General features: G+C 51.3%; 1 protein-coding gene across 1 annotated transcript in view; it reads left to right on the top strand.

Moving 5' to 3' along the window:
- DUS3L (dihydrouridine synthase 3 like) overlaps positions 1–19,065 on the top strand; it is an 83,889-nt gene that overhangs the window by 45,793 nt on the left and 19,031 nt on the right. The window contains exons 8-9 of the mRNA XM_075315627.1: positions 15,195–15,260; positions 17,926–18,036. Coding sequence (XP_075171742.1) covers positions 15,195–15,260; positions 17,926–18,036 — 177 coding nt within the window. The remainder of the gene's footprint in view (positions 1–15,194; positions 15,261–17,925; positions 18,037–19,065) is intronic.

The following is a 19,065-nucleotide window of genomic DNA, read 5'->3' as shown; positions in this document are numbered from 1 at the left end:
GGTTATCTCAAGATGTCATTGCCACTATGAGACAGGCCAGGAAACCAACGTCCGCCAAGATCTATCACAGGGCTTGGAGGATCTTCTTATCCTGGTGCTCTGATAAGGGTTTTACCCCCTGGCCGTTTGCCTTACCCACTTTTCTTTCCTTCCTTCAATCTGGAATGGACAAGGGTTTGTCTCTCGGCTCTCTCAAGGGACAAGTATCGGCGCTTTCCGTGTTTTTTCAAAAACGTCTAGCCAGGCTTCCGCAGGTCCGCACGTTCCTGCAGGGAGTTTGCCACATAGTCCCACCTTACAAGCGGCCGCTGGAACCCTGGGATCTTAACAGGGTTCTAAGGGCTCTTCAGAAACCACCTTTCGAGCCGCTGCGGGATGTCTCTCTATCACGTCTTTCGCAGAAGGTGGCTTTTCTAGTGGCAGTTACATCGCTCCGTAGAGTGTCGGAGCTTGCAGCGCTGTCATGCAAAGCCCCCTTCCTGGTTTTTCACCAGGATAAGGTGGTTCTGCGTCCGGTCCCGGAATTCCTCCCTAAGGTGGTATCCCCTTTTCATCTCAATCAGGATATCTCCTTACCTTCATTTTGCCCTCATCCAGTTCACCAATGTGAAAAGGATTTGCACTTGTTAGATCTAGTGAGAGCACTCCGGCTCTACGTGTCTCGCACGGCGCCACTGCGCCGTTCTGATGCGCTCTTTGTCCTTGTCGCTGGCCAGCGTAAGGGGTCGCAGGCTTCCAGGTCAACCTTGGCTCGGTGGATCAAGGAACCGATTTTTGAAGCCTACCGTTCTTCGGGGCTTCCGATTCCTTCAGGGCTGAAAGCCCATTCTACCAGAGCCGTAGGTGCGTCCTGGGCATTGCGGCACCGGGCTACGGCTCAGCAGGTGTGTCAGGCAGCTACCTGGTCTAGTCTGCACACTTTCACGAAACACTATCAGGTGCATACCTATGCTTCGGCAGATGCCAGTCTAGGTAGGAGAGTCCTTCAGGCGGCGGTTGCCCACCTGTAAGAGGGGGCCGTTTTCGGCTCTTTTTATCGGGGTATTCTTTACCCACCCAGGGACTGCTTTTGGACGTCCCAATTGTCTGGGTCTCCCAATGGAGCGACAAAGAAGAAGGGAATTTTGTTTACTTACCGTAAATTCCTTTTCTTCTAGCTCCTATTGGGAGACCCAGCACCCGCCCCTGTACCCTTCGGGCTGGTTGTTCTTTTGTGTACACATGTTGTTCATGTTGATTTGTTCCTTTGGTTCATGGTTTCAGTTCTCCGAACATCCTTCGGATTGAATTTACCCTAGACCAATTTATAAGTTTCCTCCTTCCTGCTTTTGCACCAAAACTGAGGAGCCCGTGATGCACGGGAGGGTGTATAGGCAGAGGGGAGGGGTTACACTTTTTAAAGTGTAATACTTTGTGTGGCCTCCGGAGGCAGAAGCTATATACCCAATTGTCTGGGTCTCCCAATAGGAGCTAGAAGAAAAGGAATTTACGGTAAGTAAACAAAATTCCCTTCTTTTGCTTGGCTTACAGAACTTGGAATACCGATGTAAGAAGTGTGTTGTCATCAGTGGAGAGTATGTGGAATAAATGGAAAGGTTCATCATCCTATCTCGCTTCTTTCTGGGTAAATCCAAAGACTTATCAGCAGCCCCTTGTATAGCTCATAGATTGTCTGGGCTGAATACAATTGTAGCGAATAATGAGCTGTGAGCAGTATTGGAGGGTCGGTGTCACTCGGTGGAGACTTTAATCAATACCGCTCAGCTGATCATTGGTGCGACCCGGCCCAGGGGTGATACCCCTTTATTTCTGAGAATGATGGGGGGGCTCAGGATGCGGATCCCCGACTACCAAAACTTCTGATGCGTACAACATTCTTTAACTTTTTGTCTGCGCAGGTTTTGGCAGAGCAGCGTCGGCGCTTTTCCTCATTACCAAACTCCCCCAGGATTGATCTGATCATTGTCTTTATCAGCACGGCATCATATATTTGTTGGAAATTAAAAAAAACTATTTACGAAAAAAACAACATACAATAATATAACTTTTAGGCCCTGTGCGCACGCTGCGTTTTTTGCCGCTTTTTTTGGTGCAGTTTGTTGCCCAAAACTGCATGATTTTCCTTCCCCAGCAAAGTCTATGAGAAGTCAGAAATGCTGTGCACACATTGCTTCTTTTTTTCTTGCAGTTTTTGGTGCAGAAAAAAGAAGCAACATGTCGATTTATTTATGCATTTTTGACCAGCGTTTCAGTGATAACCGGTATTGGCAAGTCTAAGGCTATGTGCACACGCTGCGGTTTTTTTTTACGCTGCGTTTTTGTGCGTTTTTGACCTAAAAACGCGCAAAAAAAGCGGTAAAAACGCATGCGTTTTTTCCGTGATTTGGTGCGTTTTTGGCTGCGTTTTGCTGCGTTTTTGATCTCTTTGATCTCTTTTTCTTTTTCGCTCCTAATTGGGAGACCCAGACAATTGGGTGTATAGCTATTGCCTCTGGAGGCCACACAAAGTATTACACTTAAAAGTGTAAGGCCCCTCCCCTTCTGGCTATACACCCCCAGTGGGATCACTGGCTCACCAGTTTTGTGCTTTGTGCGAAGGAGGCAACACATCCACGCATAGCTCCATTTTTTAGTCAGCAGCAGCTGCTGACTATGTCGGATGGAAGAAAAGAGGGCCCATACTAAGGGCTCCCAGCATGCTCCCTTCTCACCCCACTGTATGTCGGAGGTGTTTGTAAGGTTGAGGTACCCATTGCGGGTACGGCGGCAGGAGCCCACATGCTGATTCCTTCCCCATCCCTTTTTACAGGGCTCTGGGTGAAGTGGGATTTACCGGTCTCCAGGCACTGAGACCGTGCTCCATCTACAGCCCCTGGAGAAGATGCTGGATGGAGCGGAGTACATCAGGGACATGGCCCTGCTTCCTCAAGGTACTCGGTGTCCCCGTGCATTTGGCGCTCACACCGCAGCATGCTGGGTGTTGTAGTGCGCCGGGGGACATCAGCGCTGCGGCGCCTGTGCCATGGCCTCATTCAGCTTCGCTGAAGCAGGCTCACTTATGGGAATTGGTCGCGCCGGCCGCTGGGACTGCGGCGCGGCTGGCACTTGTAGTGCGCCGGGGACTTCAGCGCGGCCTGCGCTTTTACGGCGGCCGCGCTGATAACTAGAGTCCCCGGCTTTTGCGGCCTGCTTCCGTTCGTTCCCGCCCCCAGACCTGCCAGTCAGGAGAGGGGCGGGACGCTGGCCACTTCTAGGAATCGGTCGCGCCGGCCGCTGGGACTGCGGCGCGGCTGGCACTTGTGGTGCGCCGGGGACTTCAGCGCGGCCCGCGCTTTTACGGCGGCCGCGCTGATAACTAGAGTCCCCGGCTTTTGCGGCCTGCTTCCGTTCGTTCCCGCCCCCAGACCTGCCAGTCAGGAGAGGGGCGGGACGCTGGCCACTTCTAGGAATCGGTCGCGCCGGCCGCTGGGACTGCGGCGCGGCTGGCACTTGTGGTGCGCCGGGGACTTCAGCGCGGCCCGCGCTTTTACGGCGGCCGCGCTGTTAACTCGAGTCCCCGGCTTCTGGGCCTAGTCTCCCTTCGTTACCGCCCACAGCCCTGACAGTCAGGGTAGGGACGTGACGCTGCATAGCACAGCAGCGCTGAGAGCTGGAGTATGTTTTGCATACTCCACCCCTCTCACTGTGTGCACTGTGAATCCGGATTCCCGCACTTTCTCAGGCACGCCCACGGCTTCCTTCTCTACAAGGACGCCGGCAGCCATTAGTGTCAGTTTCTGTACGATACAGAGACAAGTGTGAAAGACCCTGGCATTCTGATAGTCACACAATCGCTGCAACAGGCGTTAAGCAGCACCTGTGGTGCTAACCCCACTAGTGCAGAAGTGCACTTATAGATATGCTTGTACTATATACATTGCACTGTTTGGTCGCACGTTGTATATACCCTCCTGGATTATGCGGAGGAGTTATCAGCATATTCTCTGTGTAAAACAAAGGTGCAGAACCACATGTTTTTCTATACAGCTGGTACAGCATGTACGGCTATACGGCCGGCAGGTTACATAGACTCCCATTGTATGCACTAATGGCCAGGGGATGAGGACGGTGTCTGCAGTATTTACTGACAGTTTTTCTGAGACTATGGCTATGATACTAGAAGCCTAGCAGTCCGGACATGTCTCTCACAATATGGGCACTGTTGAATCATTGATCCATGGCCCCCCTCAGTGTGAACAACTAACAGCTCCGGGAATGTCACACGCATCCCAGAGTCACGGCTCTGCACGGACGTCAGTCCCAGACAGCCTAAGCGGGCTCACTATGAGCGGCCTCGGTTTCATCAGGGTCCTAGCAGAAGGACTCGCTGTGTAATGAGGCGGAAGTAGCGGCTCAGGATTCTGATCCTGAGACCGCTCTCAATCTGGATACACCTGATCGTGACGCCATAGTAAATAATCTTATAGCGTCCATCTATAGAATGTGGGTTATTTCTCACAGCTCCTCCAGTGGAGGAGTCAGCTTCACGTATTTTTCTGGACCACTCTGCCTTCAGAGAGGCAGTCCAGGAACACCACGCTTCTCCAGATATGCGCTTCTCCAAACGGCTTAGGATACACGTTATCCCTGTCCCCTGACTTGGTCAGGGACTGGACCCAGTGTCCCAAGCGGCATCCTCCAATCTCCAGGCTTGTAGCTAGACCATAGTTGCAGTGGGAGATGGAACTGCTGTTGGCTCCGGCATTCTCTCCCTTGGGGCACTCCAAGCTATTTCAGCTTGTCTTACACAGATTGACACGGTTACACGTACATCTGTGCCGCAGGTGGCATCCTTAACCTCTCAAATGTCTGCATTTGTTTCTTACGCGATTCAGGTTGTCCTGGACTCTGCGAACCGTGCGGCGGTAGCCTCCGCTACTCCGTGTTTTTAAGCAGAGCCTGGTCTGCTCGTTAAGTGAATGGAAGGCAGATTCTGCTTCCAAAAAAGGTTGCCTAACCAGTTGCCTTTTTCTGCTGACCGACTGTTTGGTGAATGTAACCATTAAACAGTCCAGGGGTAAGGATTCATCCTTTCCTCAGCCCGGACACAACAAACCCCAACAGAGCAAGAGGCAGTCGGGGTTTTCGGCCTTTTCGAGGCTCGGGCAGGTCCCATTTTTCCTCGTCCAATGTGGACTCAAAAGGATCAGAGGAGCTCAGATTCTTAGCGGGCTCAGTCACGCCCAAAAAAGCGACAGTCTGAAAACCCGCTTCCAAGGCGGCTTCCTCATGACTTGCGGCCTCGGTCGGTAGCAGGCTCTCCCGCCTTGGCGATATTTAGCTGCCATAGGTCAATGACCATTGAGTGTGAGACATTCTGTCTCACGGGTACAGGATAGAGCTCACTTCTCGTCCTCCAACTCGATTCTTCAGAATTTCTCCACCTCCCGGCCGAGCCGCTGCTCTTCTGCAAACAGGGTGCACTCTATAGGCAGAAAGAGTGATGACCCCCGTTCCTCTTCAGGAACAAGGTCACGGTTTTTACCCCAAATTCTTTGCGGTACCTATAACAACGGGCCGTTCCGTCCCGTTCTGGATCTAAAAATGCTCAGCAAGCTCGTGGACACCAGGCGGTTCCGGATGGAATCCCTCCGCCATGTCATCGCCTCAAGGTCCCAAGGATATTTCCTAGCATCATTAGGCATCAAGGATGCTTATCCACACGTGCCGATTGATCCAGAGCACTAGCGTTTCTACGCTTCGTTATAGGAGACGAACACCTTCTGTTCGTAGCTCTACCTTCCGGCTAGCGACAGTCCCACTGGTCTTCGCCAAGGTCAGGGCAGCAGTAGTCACAGTCCTACACTCTCAGGGTCACTCTGTGATCCCGTATTTAGACGATCTACTTGTCAAGGCACTCTCTTAGGAAACATGCCAACACTGCCCGAACGTTGCGCTGGAGACTCTCTAAAGTTTTGGGTGGATCATCAACTTTTTAAAGTCAGATCCGACCCCGACCCTATCGATAACATATCTAGGCATAGAGTTTCTTACTCTCTCAGCGATAGTGAAGCTTCCGCTAGACAAACAGCATTCACTACGGGCTGCAAGCTCTTCTTTAAGAACCAGTCGCACACATTGAGACGCCTCATGCACTTCCTACGTAAGATGGTAGCAATGCAGGCAGTTCCTTTCGCGCAGTTTTACTGCGTCCACTACAATGGGACATTCTCCGCCAATGGGACGAGGAGTCGACGTCCCTCAACAGAGTCGTCGTTCTTTCTCAGGCGGCCAAGGAATCTCTACGGTGGTGGCTTCTTCCCACCTCTTGGTCAAAAAGAAGGTCCTTCCTATCCCCATCCTGGGCGATAGTTACGACAGACGCGAGTCTATCAGGGTGGGGAGCAGTTTTTCTCCACTACAGCGCTCAGGGTACGTGGACTCAGCAAGAGTCCACCCTTCAGATCAATGTTCTTGAACACAGAGCAGTGTATCTTGCCCTACAAACCTTCCAACAGCGGCTGGAAAGCAAGCATATCCGACTTCAGTCGGACAGCTCCACAGCGGTGGCATACATCAACCACCAAGGAAGAACGCGCAACCGGCAAGCCTTCCAGGAAGTCCGGCAGGTTCTGATGTGGGTGGAAGACACGGCATCCACCATATCCACAATTCACATCCCAAGTGTGGAAACTAGGAAGCTGACTTCCTAAGTCGCTGAGGTGTGGCCGAAAGAGTATGGTCTCCTCACCCGGACGGGTTTCAGGAGATCTGGCGCCGCTGACAGAGGCCGGACGTCGATCTAATGGCGTCACGGCACAACAACAATGTGCCAGCTTCATGGCACGGTTTCACAATCATCGAGCTCTGGCGGCAAACGCCTTAGTTCAGCATTGGTCGCAGTTCCAGCTACCTTAGGTGCCACCTCTGGCATTGTTGCCCAGAGTACTGCGCTAGATCAAGACCGACTGCGGCCGCGCCATCCTCGTCGCTACAGATTGGCCGAGGATGTTGTGGTACTCGGTTCTGTGGTGCCTCACGGTAGGCTAACCGGGGGCACTACCAGACCAATCAGACTGGCTGTCTCAAGGGCCATTCTTCCATTTGAATTCTACGGCCCTCAACCAAGGATGGTGTGGCATTGAGTCCTGGAACCTAGTGTCGTCAGGATTACCTCAGGACGTGGTTGCCACCATGAGAGGCTAGCATACCAACGTCCGCCAAGATTGACCACAGGACGTGGAAGATATTCTTATCTCGGTGCTCGGCGCAGGGTGTTTCTCCCTGGCCGGTTGCATCGTCTATGTTTCCTTCCTTCCTGCAATCTAGGTAGGAAAATGGGTTGTCGCTCAGTTCCCTTTAGGGACAAGTCTCAGCGCTATCTGTATTTTTTCAGAAACGACGACTTCCTCAGGTACGCACGTTCCTACGGGGAGTTTGTCTTCTCAGCACTCCGTACAAGCGGCCGTTAGAGCCCTGAGATCTGAACAAGGTTCTAATTGCTCTCCAGATGCCGCCTTTCGAGCCTTTGAAGGATGTCTCCCTTCCCGCTTTTCACGGGAAGTGGCCTTCTAGTAACGGTCTCGTCTCTTAGGAGAGTTTCCGAGCTAGCAACGCTCTCATACAAACTCCCTTCCTGGTCCTTCACCAGGACAGGGTAGTTCTGCGTCCGGTTCCGGAATTTCTCCCTAAGGTGGTATCCCACTTTCATATCAATCAGGATATCACCTCACCTTCTTTGTGTCCTCGTCCAGTCCATCAATTTCAGAAAGATTTGCATCTGTTGGTTCTGGTGAGAGCACTCAGGTTCTACTTCCCGCATGGCGCTCCTGCGCCACCCGGATGCACTCTTTGTCCTTGTCGCTGGTCGGCGTAAACAGTCGCAAGCTTCCAAATCCACCCTTGCTCGGGGGATCGAGGAACCAATTCTTGAAACCTACAGTTCTACTGGGCTTCTGGTTCTCTCAAGGCCGAAGGCCCATTCTACCAGAGCCGTGGGTGCATCCTGGACATTACGGCACCAGGCTACGGCTCAGCAGGTGTGTCAGGCACCTACCTGATTGGGTCTGCATACTTTTACCAAGCATTTTCAGGTGCATACCTACGCTTCGGCAGACGCCAGCCTAGGTAGATAAGTCCTTCAGGCGGCAATTGCCCACCTGTAGGAAAGGGCTGTTTGACGGCCCTATCACGAGGTATTCTTTTACCCACCCAGGGACTGCTTTTGGACGTCCCAATTGTCTGGGTCTCCCAATTAGGAGCGAAAAAGAAGAAGGGAATTTTGTTTACTTACCGTAAATTCCTTTTCTTCTAGCTCCAATTGGGAGACCCAGCACCCGCCCTGTTTTCTCTGGGTTTTTCTGTTTTTTCGGGTACACATGTTGTTCATGTGGTATGGTTCAGTTCTCCGATGTTTCCTCGGATTGAATTGGTCTTTAAACCAGTTATTGGCTTTCCTCCTTCTTGCTTTGGCACTAAAACTGGTGAGCCAGTGATCCCACTGGGGGTGTATAGCCAGAAGGGGAGGGGCCTTACACTTTTAAGTGTAATACTTTGTGTGGCCTCCAGAGGCAATAGCTATACACCCAATTGTCTGGGTCTCCCAATTGGAGCTAGAAGAAAAGGAATTTACGGTAAGTAAACAAAATTCCCTTCTTTTCTGCGTTTTTCCAATGCATTGCATGGGGGGAAAATACAGGAAAGCGCAGGAAACAATTCACATGTCCATTATTTTTTTTAAGCTCAAAAATGCAGCTTAAAAAAAAAGTTGTGTGCGGACAGCAAAAATGAAAACTCGTAGACTTTGCTGGGGAAGCAAAGTCATGCAGTTTTGAGGCCAAAAACGCACCCGAAAAACGCCGCGAACAACGCACTGTGTGCACATAGCCTAACTGGGTTAGAAAAAAAACCCCTGGTATTGGTCCAGGTACCTGGGCGAATTCCGGTTCCCTATACAAGTCTATGAGGACCAGAATCCGGCGCTTAAAAATGGTGGTCAAAGGGACAGAGGGATAGGAGCAAGCACAATACTTACCGAGTTCAGCTAGAACTCCTCCCGCCGCCGCTCACTCTTCTTCTGGGGCCGCTAATTTTTGATGTTTGTATATGGGGTTTTTTTTTTATAAAGGAAAATGTAAAATTTCTTTGTCGCTCCATTGGGAGACCCAGACAATTGGTGTATAGGCTATGCCTCCGGAGGCCGCACAAAGTATTACACTTAAAAGTGTTAAGCCCCTCCCCTTCTGCCTATACACCCCCCGTGCTCCCACGGGCTCCTCAGTTTTTTGCTTTGTGCGAAGGAGGTCAGACACGCACGCACAGCTCCACAGATTGGTCAGCAGCAGCTGCTGACCATGTCGGATGGAAGAAAAGTGGGCCCATATAGAGCCCCCAGCATGCTCCCTTCTCACCCCACTCTTGTCGGTGGTGTTGTAAGGTTGAGGTATCCATTGCGGGTACGGAGGCTGGAGCCCACATGCTGTTTTCCTTCCCCATCCCCCTCAGGGCTCTGGGTGAAGTGGGATCCTATCGGTCTCCAGGCACTGAGACCGTGCTTCATCCACAACTCCTGTGGAGCCTGCTGGATAGGAGCCGGGTATCGTTCAGGGACATGGCCCTGCTACTTGGAGGTACTCTGTATCCCTGTGGGGACAGCGCACAGCAACACTCCAGCTTTGCTGGGCGTGCTAGTGCACCGGGGACCACGGCGCTGACCGGGTTAATATGTGCCATTACACACTCAGCGTTGCTGAGTGTGTTTATGTATAGGGACTGCCGCACTGACCGCCGCGGCCATGGAAACACTGCGGCGCGGCTGGGACTTGTAGTGCGCCGGGGACTTTCACGCCGGCCGCGCTTTTACGGCGGCCGCGTTTATTACTAGAGTCCCCGGCTTTTTGCGGCCTAGTTTCCTTTCCTCCCGCCCACAGCCCTGACAGGCAGGGGAAGGGCGGGACGCTGCACAGAACGAGCAGCACTGAGGGCTGGAGCATGCTTTGCATACTCCACCCCTCTCACTGTGCACAGTGCGGGCACCAGTTCCCGCTCTTTCTGGGTCACGCCCACGGCTCCCTCCTCTCCTCAGGACGCCGGCAGCCATTCCTGTCAGCTCCTCGGACGCTGCAGAGGGGGACAAAGTCTGGGAGACCCAGGCAGGGACTCTGGTGGCCTCACAACCGCTTTAGGCGGGTGGTAAGCAGCACCTGTGGTGCTAGCCCCATTGTGTAGTAGTGTAACATTATATGTTTATGGTATATATGTTTTACACTGTATGGTGCACAGTTGATTTCTGGCTATATACCCTATTGTGTTACTCAGGGAAGATAATAGCATGGCGCCCACGAAAGGCAGGGGTGCCAAAACACAGGCTTATTATGTTGCCTGCGCCGCATGTACGACCCCGCTACCGGCAGGTTCCACTGACCCTCATTGTGTGCACTGTTCGGCCCCTGTGGCTCTTACTCAGCCGGAGCCTCTGCTAAGAGGGGCCCAGGGGGAGCCACCTGCTGACACTGTTCAGGTGACGGGGACAGAGTTTGCAAAACTCTCTGAGACTATGGCTAAGATACTAGAAGCCTTGCAGTCCAGGCCGGTATCTCAGCACAGGGACTCTGTTGAATCTTTGTTCCCTGGCCCACCTCAGCTGGACCAACAATGTCCTCCTGGGGTATCTCATGGATCCCAGGCTGAGGGTTCTGACACAGACCCCAGCCCCAGACCGACTAAGCGAGCTCGCTTAGATTTTCCCTCGACATCATCATATTGTGCAGGGTCTCAGCGAGGGGAATCTCGGGTTGATGATGCGGAGACAGCTGATCAGGATTCTGATCCTGAGGCCGCTCTCAATCTTGATACTCCGGACGGGGACGCCATAGTGAACGACCTTATTGCGTCCATCAATCGTATGTTGGATATTTCTCCCTCAGCTCCTCCGGTGGAGGAGTCAGCTTCTCAGCAGGAGAAATTCCGTTTCAGGTTTCCCAAGCGTACACCGAGTATGTTTCTGGACCACTCTGATTTCAGAGAGGCAGTCCAGAATCACCATGCTTGTCCAGATAAGCGTTTTTCTAAGCGCCTTAAGGATACACGTTATCCTTTTCCCCCTGACGTGGTCAAAAGTTGGGCTCAGTGTCCCAAAGTGGATCCTCCAATCTCCAGACTGGCAGCTAGATCCATACTTGCAGTGGAAGATGGGGCTTCACTCAAAGATGCCACTGACAGGCAGATGGAACTCTGGTTGAAATCCATCTATGAAGCTATCGGCGCTTCTTTTGCCCCAGCGTTCGCAGCCGTATGGGCGCTACAAGCTATCTCAGCAGGTCAAGCGCAAATTGACGCAGCCACACGCACGTCCGCGCCACAGGTGGCGTCCATAACCACTCAGACGTCGGCATTTGCGTCTTACGCTATTAATGCTGTCCTGGACTCTGCGAGCCGTACGGCGGTTGCAGCCGCCAATTCGGTGGTACTCCGCAGGGCCTTGTGGCTACGGGAATGGAAGGCAGATTCTGTTTCCAAAAAGCGCTTAACCAGTTTGCCAATTTCTGGCGACCGATTGTTTGGCGAGCGTTTGGATGAAATCATCAAACAATCCAAGGGAAAGGATACATCCTTACCCCAGCCCAAACCGAACATACCCCAACAGAGGAAGGGGCAGTCGAGGTTTCGGTCCTTTCGGGGCGCGGGCAGGTCCCAATTCTCCTCGTCCAAAAGGCCTCAGAAAGATCAAAGGAACTCTGACGCATGGCGGTCTAAGTCACGTCCTAAAAAGGCCACCGGAGGTGCCGCTACCAAAGCGGCTTCCTCATGACTTTCGGCCTCCTCACTCCGCATCTTCGGTCGGTGGCAGGCTCTCCCGCTTTTGCGACGCCTGGCTGCCACGGGTAAAAGACCGTTGGGTGAGAGACATTCTTTCTCACGGTTACAAGATAGAGTTCACCTCTCGTCCCCCGACTCGATTCTTCAGGTCATCCCCGCCTCCCGAGCGAACCGAGGCTCTTCTGCAGGCGCTGGGCACTCTGAAGGCAGAAGGAGTGGTGGTCCCTGTTCCTCTTCAGCAACAGGGCCACGGTTTTTACTCCAACTTGTTTGTGGTCCCAAAGAAGGACGGGTCTTTCCGTCCTGTCCTGGACCTGAAACTTCTCAACAAACACGTAACGACCAGGCGGTTCCGGATGGAATCCCTCCGCTCCGTCATCGCCTCAATGTCCCAAGGAGATTTCCTTGCATCGATCGATATCAAAGATGCTTATCTCCACGTACCGATTGCTCCAGAGCACCAGCGCTTCTTGCGCTTCGCCATAGAAAACGAACACCTGCAGTTCGTGGCACTGCCGTTCGGCCTGGCAACAGCCCCACGGGTTTTCACCAAGGTTATGGCTACTGTAGTAGCGGTCCTCCACTCTCAGGGTCACTCGGTGATCCCTTACTTGGACGATCTCCTGATCAAGGCACCCTCTCAAGAGGCATGCCAACACAGCCTCGACGCTACCCTGGAGACTCTCCAGAGTTTCGGGTGGATCATCAATTTTCCAAAGTCAAATCTGACACCGGCCCAATCGCTCACATACCTTGGCATGGAGTTTCATACCCTCTCAGCGATAGTGAAGCTTCCGCTGATCAAGCAGCGGTCACTACAGACAGGGGTACAATCTCTCCTTCAAGGCCAGTCACACCCCTTGAGGCGCCTCATGCACTTCCTGGGGAAGATGGTGGCAGCAATGGAGGCAGTTCCTTTCGCGCAGTTTCACCTGCGTCCTCTTCAATGGGACATCCTACGCAAATGGGACAGGAAGCCGACGTCCCTCGACAGGAACGTCTCCCTCTCTCAGGCGACCAAAGCTTCCCTTCGGTGGTGGCTTCTTCCCACTTCATTATCGAAGGGGAAATCCTTCCTACCCCCATCCTGGGAGGTGGTCACGACGGACGCGAGTCTGTCAGGGTGGGGAGCGGTTTTTCTCCACCACAGGGCTCAGGGTACGTGGACCCAGCAAGAGTCCTCGCTTCAGATCAATGTTCTGGAAATACGGGCAGTGTATCTTGCCCTGAAAGCGTTCCAGCAGTGGCTGGAAGGCAAGCAGATCAGAATTCAGTCGGACAATTCCACAGCGGTGGCATACATCAACCACCAAGGCGGCACACGCAGTCGGCAAGCCTTCCAGGAAGTCCGGCGGATTTTGATGTGGGTGGAAGCCACGGCCTCCACCATCTCTGCAGTTCACATTCCAGGCGTGGAAAACTGGGAAGCAGATTATCTCAGTCGCCAGGGCATGGACGCAGGGGAATGGTCCCTTCACCCGGACGTGTTTCAGGAGATCTGTTGCCGCTGGGGGGTGCCGGACGTCGACCTCATGGCGTCCCGGCACAACAACAAGGTACCGACGTTCATGGCACGGTCTCAAGATCCCAGAGCTCTGGCGGCAGACGCCTTAGTTCAGGATTGGTCGCAGTTTCAGCTCCCTTATGTGTTTCCTCCGCTGGCACTGTTGCCCAGAGTGTTACGCAAGATCAGGGCCGACTGCCGCCGCGTCATCCTCGTCGCTCCAGACTGGCCGAGGCGGTCGTGGTACCTGGATCTGTGGCATCTCACGGTCGGCCAACCGTGGGCACTACCAGACCGACCAGACTTGCTATCTCAAGGGCCGTTTTTCCATGCGGCCCTCAACCTGACTGTGTGGCCATTGAGTCCTGGATCCTAGCGTCTTCAGGGTTATCTCAAGAAGTCATTGCCACTATGAGACAGGCTAGGAAACCAACGTCCGCCAAGATCTACCACAGGACGTGGAAAATTTTCCTGTCGTGGTGCTCTGCTCAGGGTTTTTCTCCCTGGCCTTTTGCCTTGCCCACTTTTCTGTCCTTCCTTCAATCTGGACTGGAAAAGGGTTTGTCGCTCGGCTCCCTTAAGGGACAAGTCTCAGCGCTCTCTGTGTTTTTCCAGAAGCGCCTAGCCAGACTTCCACAGGTACGCACGTTCCTGCAGGGGGTTTGTCACATCGTTCCTCCTTACAAGCGGCCGTTAGAACCCTGGGATCTGAACAGGGTACTGATGGTTCTTCAGAAACCACCATTCGAGCCAATGAGAGATATTTCTCTCTCACGCCTTTCGCAGAAAGTGGTTTTTCTAGTAGCAGTCACTTCACTTCAGAGAGTGTCTGAGCTAGCAGCGCTGTCATGCAAAGCCCCTTTCCTGGTTTTTCACCAGGACAAGGTGGTTCTGCGTCCGGTTCCGGAATTTCTCCCTAAGGTGGTATCCCCCTTTCATCTCAATCAGGATATCTCCTTACCTTCTTTTTGTCCTCATCCAGTTCACCAATGTGAAAAGGATTTGCACTTGTTAGATCTGGTGAGAGCACTCAGACTCTACATTTCTCGTACGGCGCCCCTGCGCCGCTCGGATGCACTCTTTGTCCTTGTCGCTGGCCAGCGTAAAGGGTCACAGGCTTCCAAATCAACCTTGGCTCGGTGGATCAAGGAGCCAATTCTCGAAGCCTACCGTTCGGCTGAGCTTCCGGTTCCCTCAGGGCTGAAGGCCCATTCTACCAGAGCCGTGGGCGCGTCCTGGGCTTTGAGGCACCAGGCTACGGCTCAGCAGGTGTGTCAGGCGGCTACCTGGTCGAGCCTGCACACTTTCACGAAACACTATCAGGTGCATACCTATACTTCGGCGGATGCCAGCCTAGGTAGACGAGTCCTTCAGGCGGCGGTTGCCCACCTGTAGGAAGAGGCCGTTTTACGGCTCTCTTACGAGGTATTATTTTACCCACCCAAGGACTGCTTTTGGACGTCCCAATTGTCTGGGTCTCCCAATGGAGCGACAAAGAAGAAGGGAATTTTGTTTACTTACCGTAAATTCCTTTTCTTCTAGCTCCAATTGGGAGACCCAGCGCCCGCCCCTGTTTTTTTGTGTACACATGTTGTTCATGTTGAATGGTTTCAGTTCTCCGATATTCCTTCGGATTGAAGTTACTTTAAACCAGTTTATAATTCTTTTTCCTCCTTCTTGCTTTTGCACCAAAACTGAGGAGCCCGTGGGAGCACGGGGGGTGTATAGGCAGAAGGGGAGGGGCTTAACACTTTTAAGTGTAATACTTTGTGCGGCCTCCGGAGGCATAGCCTATACACCAATTGTCTGGGTCTCCCAATTGGAGCTAGAAGAAAAGGAATTTACGGTAAGTAAACAAAATTCCCTTCATTTGTACCATTTTTTTCTATTACAGGGAGGAGGCTGCGGCTTAATGACCAGAATGAACAAATTTGAAGATATTGTAAGAGGAATGAACTCGGTCAGTGTATGGAATTATACGTCAAGGGCCTTCAAACATCAGAAAATTGTCATGCCAGAGCGTATAGATGCTCAGCGTGCAATGCCACACAAGGGTAACAATGGGAATGGTATAGAAGGAAGGCTCTAGTGATAGTGGAGAGGGGACACTTCCTGCTTTCCCCTGTCTCCATCACATGCCTAGACCCTTGCTTGCCCTGTTCACACCCTGGCTAGTGAGAAGGTCGGTCAGAGCACTAGTCTCACCACTGCAATAATACGACACAAGGGAAAGGAGACAGAGGGAAAATAGACACAAAAAGGAAAATACTCCAAGCTCCTCCAATGCAGCTAACACCACAGCTGCAACTGTCACAACTCCTCAGCTTCTTCCAGAGACAGGCTTCTCCCAAAGTGGTCATCATATGAATGATATACTATAACCGGCATCAGATGGTAAGACACGTGACTTTTTATAGCTAAGGGGAGTGATCACAAAGAGCTGCACCTGAGATTAAGGAGATAAAGGACAGCCAGATAGGAAAGAGTCCTTAACCCCCTACAGCGCCAAAATGCAGTAGATTCACTCAAATAGACCTGCAAACAATAAGGCGTTGTGACCTTCATTTCCCAGACTCACCAGAGGTCTCCCCAGAGCGGGACACACTCATGATAGGTATTTTATCTTATTCCTCCAGTAAAGAAACTTTGTAAATGGTTTGATTAAAAAAATAAATAATAATAATTTAAAAAAAAAAATATCTCCATCCATCCGTCCCTTCCATCCGTCCCTTCCATCCATCCCTTCCATCCATCCCTTCCATCCATCCCTTCCATCCATCCATCCCTTCCATCCATCCCTTCCATCCATCCATCCTCTCCCCTCCCGAGCTCTGCGTGTAATATACACTATGTTACAAGATTTTGGGAGGTTTGTGTGAATTTGTGCACAAGTCATCCAGACTCCTGGAATACATTGCTTATATCAGCAGCTTTACCCGACGATGAGCTGGTAATTGTAGTGCGACTGACCAATCCAACTAATGGTCTGTTAATGGGATGGTGCAGAGCCTAATTATTCTGGCAGATATGACTTCAGGCATAGAGGGATGCGGCTGCACAACAGGAATCCCCATGAATTGACAGTGTCCTGTTTTATTTATTACACCACGTGCCTGCCCGCATCAGACCCATAGCTTTATCCCCTTTAAATTCTGAGATTAGTGGGGTTGTCAAGGACTGAGACCTATACTGTGGTACCTTGCTTAACGAGAATTTCGCTTACCAAGCAAAGCTTTCTGTAAATTTATAACTCGATTTAAGAGAAAGCTTTGCTGTACGAGCAAAATCCTCACCGCACACACTTCCGGTTCCATACATCCACCGCGCTCTGACCTTCACTTGCAGTCCACACAAGCACACACAAGCACGCACAAAGACACACAAGCACACATGCACATACAGTATTATGCTCACCTTACCTTCCGTTCCACCGCCGGTCTCATGGTTCTTGTAGTTCCCGGGTACATTGTGATGTCCTCGCGGCGAACTACAAGACCCAGGAGGCCGGCGGTGGAACGGAAGGTAAGGTGAGCATATAATATAACATAGTGTAGTGTACCTTCCGCTTCATCGCCGGCCTCCTGGGTGCTGTAGTGCGCCGCTCCGCTCCAGGCTGTGTATCTGCATCCATAGCGACGAGGGAGGAACTTCCTGTCACCGCTACTAAAAGGCAGCGCGCTGGCCAATCAGAGGCAAGCGGCTCTGCCTTTGACGTCAGCGCTCTGGCTGGGAAGATCCTCCCTCGTCGTTATGGTAACGCGATACACAGCCCGGCCCCGTACCAGAGAACAGCAAGTCCCAGGAGACCGGGGATGGAATGGAAGGTAAGGTGAGCATATAATATGTGCGTGTGCGTGTGTGTGTGTTTGTGTGTGTGTGTGTGTGTGTTTGTGTGTGTTTGTGTGTGTATGTATACAGTGTGTGTGTTTGTGTGTGTGTGTTTGTGTGTGTATGTATACAGTGTGTGTGTTTGTGTGTGTGTGTATGTGTGTGTGTGTGTGTGTGTGTTTGTTTGTGTGTGTGTGTGTTTGTGTGTGTATGTATACAGTGTGTGTGTTTGTGTGTTTGTGTGTGTGTGTGTGTGTGTTTGTTTGTGTGTGTGTGTGTGTGTTTGTGTGTGTATGTATACAGTGTGTGTGTTTGTGTGTGTGTGTGTGTGTGTGTGTTTGTACGTGTGTGGAATGACAGAATAGGGGACCAGGATGGGACATTTAACAAGTTGTGGAATGAATTGTCTGAGCTTGCATTATTTCCTATGGGAAATCTTGCTTTGGTGAACGAGTAACTTGATTAACCAGCACAGTCCCAGAACGGATTGTTCTCGTTAAGCAAGGTTCCACTGTACTGTGAATCAGTCACTAGTATAACGTCAGTGGGGTGTGCCACCTCTCTGCTCACCTGCTCCATCTAGTGGCCGTTTTTGGTACTGCATCTCTGATCCCATTCACTTCATTAGGAGCAGCACTGCAGTTGGCCGGGTAATGAACAGAGATGACAGTAGTTAATAAATTGCCTTTTTTCCAAGCACTATCATATAAGCTGATAATACGATGTAGGGACGTTTTACCAGCTCATAAAATTTTAACTAACAATTTATTTTCTTTTTAATTCTAACATATCTACAGGTTCTGGACGTGCCCCTTACTGTGAAGATCCGAACCGGGGTGCAGGAAAAAGTCAACCTGGCCCATAAACTGATTCCGGAGCTGCGGGATTGGGGGGTGTCACTGGTCACTGTGAGTATTTTATTATATAACCTCCACATCCTCCATTGTACAGAGAGGGAAGGTTCATCTGATCATCCCGGCGTCAGACGTACTGATCAGAGCCGGACCTCGCACTGTGCGGCCATCATATCCCCGAGAGAAAACCCTGGGAAAGTGATTAAAGGGGACCTCTAGGATTAGTATATGAGGTTACATACAGGGGCTGACCATGAGTGAGTGTGTATAGATAGATAGGTAGATAACAAAACGTGTCCTAAAACAGCGCCACACCTGTCCGCAGGTTATGTGCAGTATTGCAGCACAGTCCCATTGAAATTAAATTGTCTCAACTGCAATACCGCACACGACCTGTAGACAGGTATGGCGCTGTTTTTGGAAGTAGGTAGCCATGTTTTTTGTATTCTTAAAAAAAACAAAACCCTCCTTTAATCTCTCCCCCTCCATCCTCATCACGGGGGGTGTAAAGCTGTTGTCGCATCAGTTGCCTTCTCTTGTGTAGGAACTCGCCTCAAAAGTTGACCCCCAAACTTATCCATCCATTAACTACCTCAAAGTCCCCATAATGTATGAAGCGTCCGCTCTCCTGACACTTCTGATGTAGTAAATACTTGAATTCCCAATTTAATTACACTTTTTTAGTGTCACTCCATTGTGCTTGTTCCTCTGTTATTCCTCCTGGAAATACATAAATAAATATATTGACAGCCGGTCTGTTCCGCTTGTTCTTCACTCACTCACTCACTCACTCACTCATCCATTCACTCACTCATCCATTCACTCACTCACTCATCCATTCACTCACTCATTCATCCATTTACTCACTCATTCATCCATTCACTCACTCATTCATCCATTCACTCACTCATTCATCCATTCACTCACTCACTCATTCATCCATTCACTCACTCACTCATCCATTCACTCACTCACTCATTCATCCATTCACTCACTCATTCATCCATTCACTCACTCATTCATCCATTCACTCACTCATTCATCCATTCACTCACTCATTCATCCATTCACTCACTCATTCAT

This window comes from Anomaloglossus baeobatrachus, chromosome 6 (assembly GCF_048569485.1).
Source record: "Anomaloglossus baeobatrachus isolate aAnoBae1 chromosome 6, aAnoBae1.hap1, whole genome shotgun sequence".
Classification (NCBI taxonomy): domain Eukaryota; kingdom Metazoa; phylum Chordata; class Amphibia; order Anura; family Aromobatidae; genus Anomaloglossus; species Anomaloglossus baeobatrachus.
Note: the sequence above shows the minus strand (reverse complement) of the source record. Positions and strands in the feature narration are given on the sequence as shown.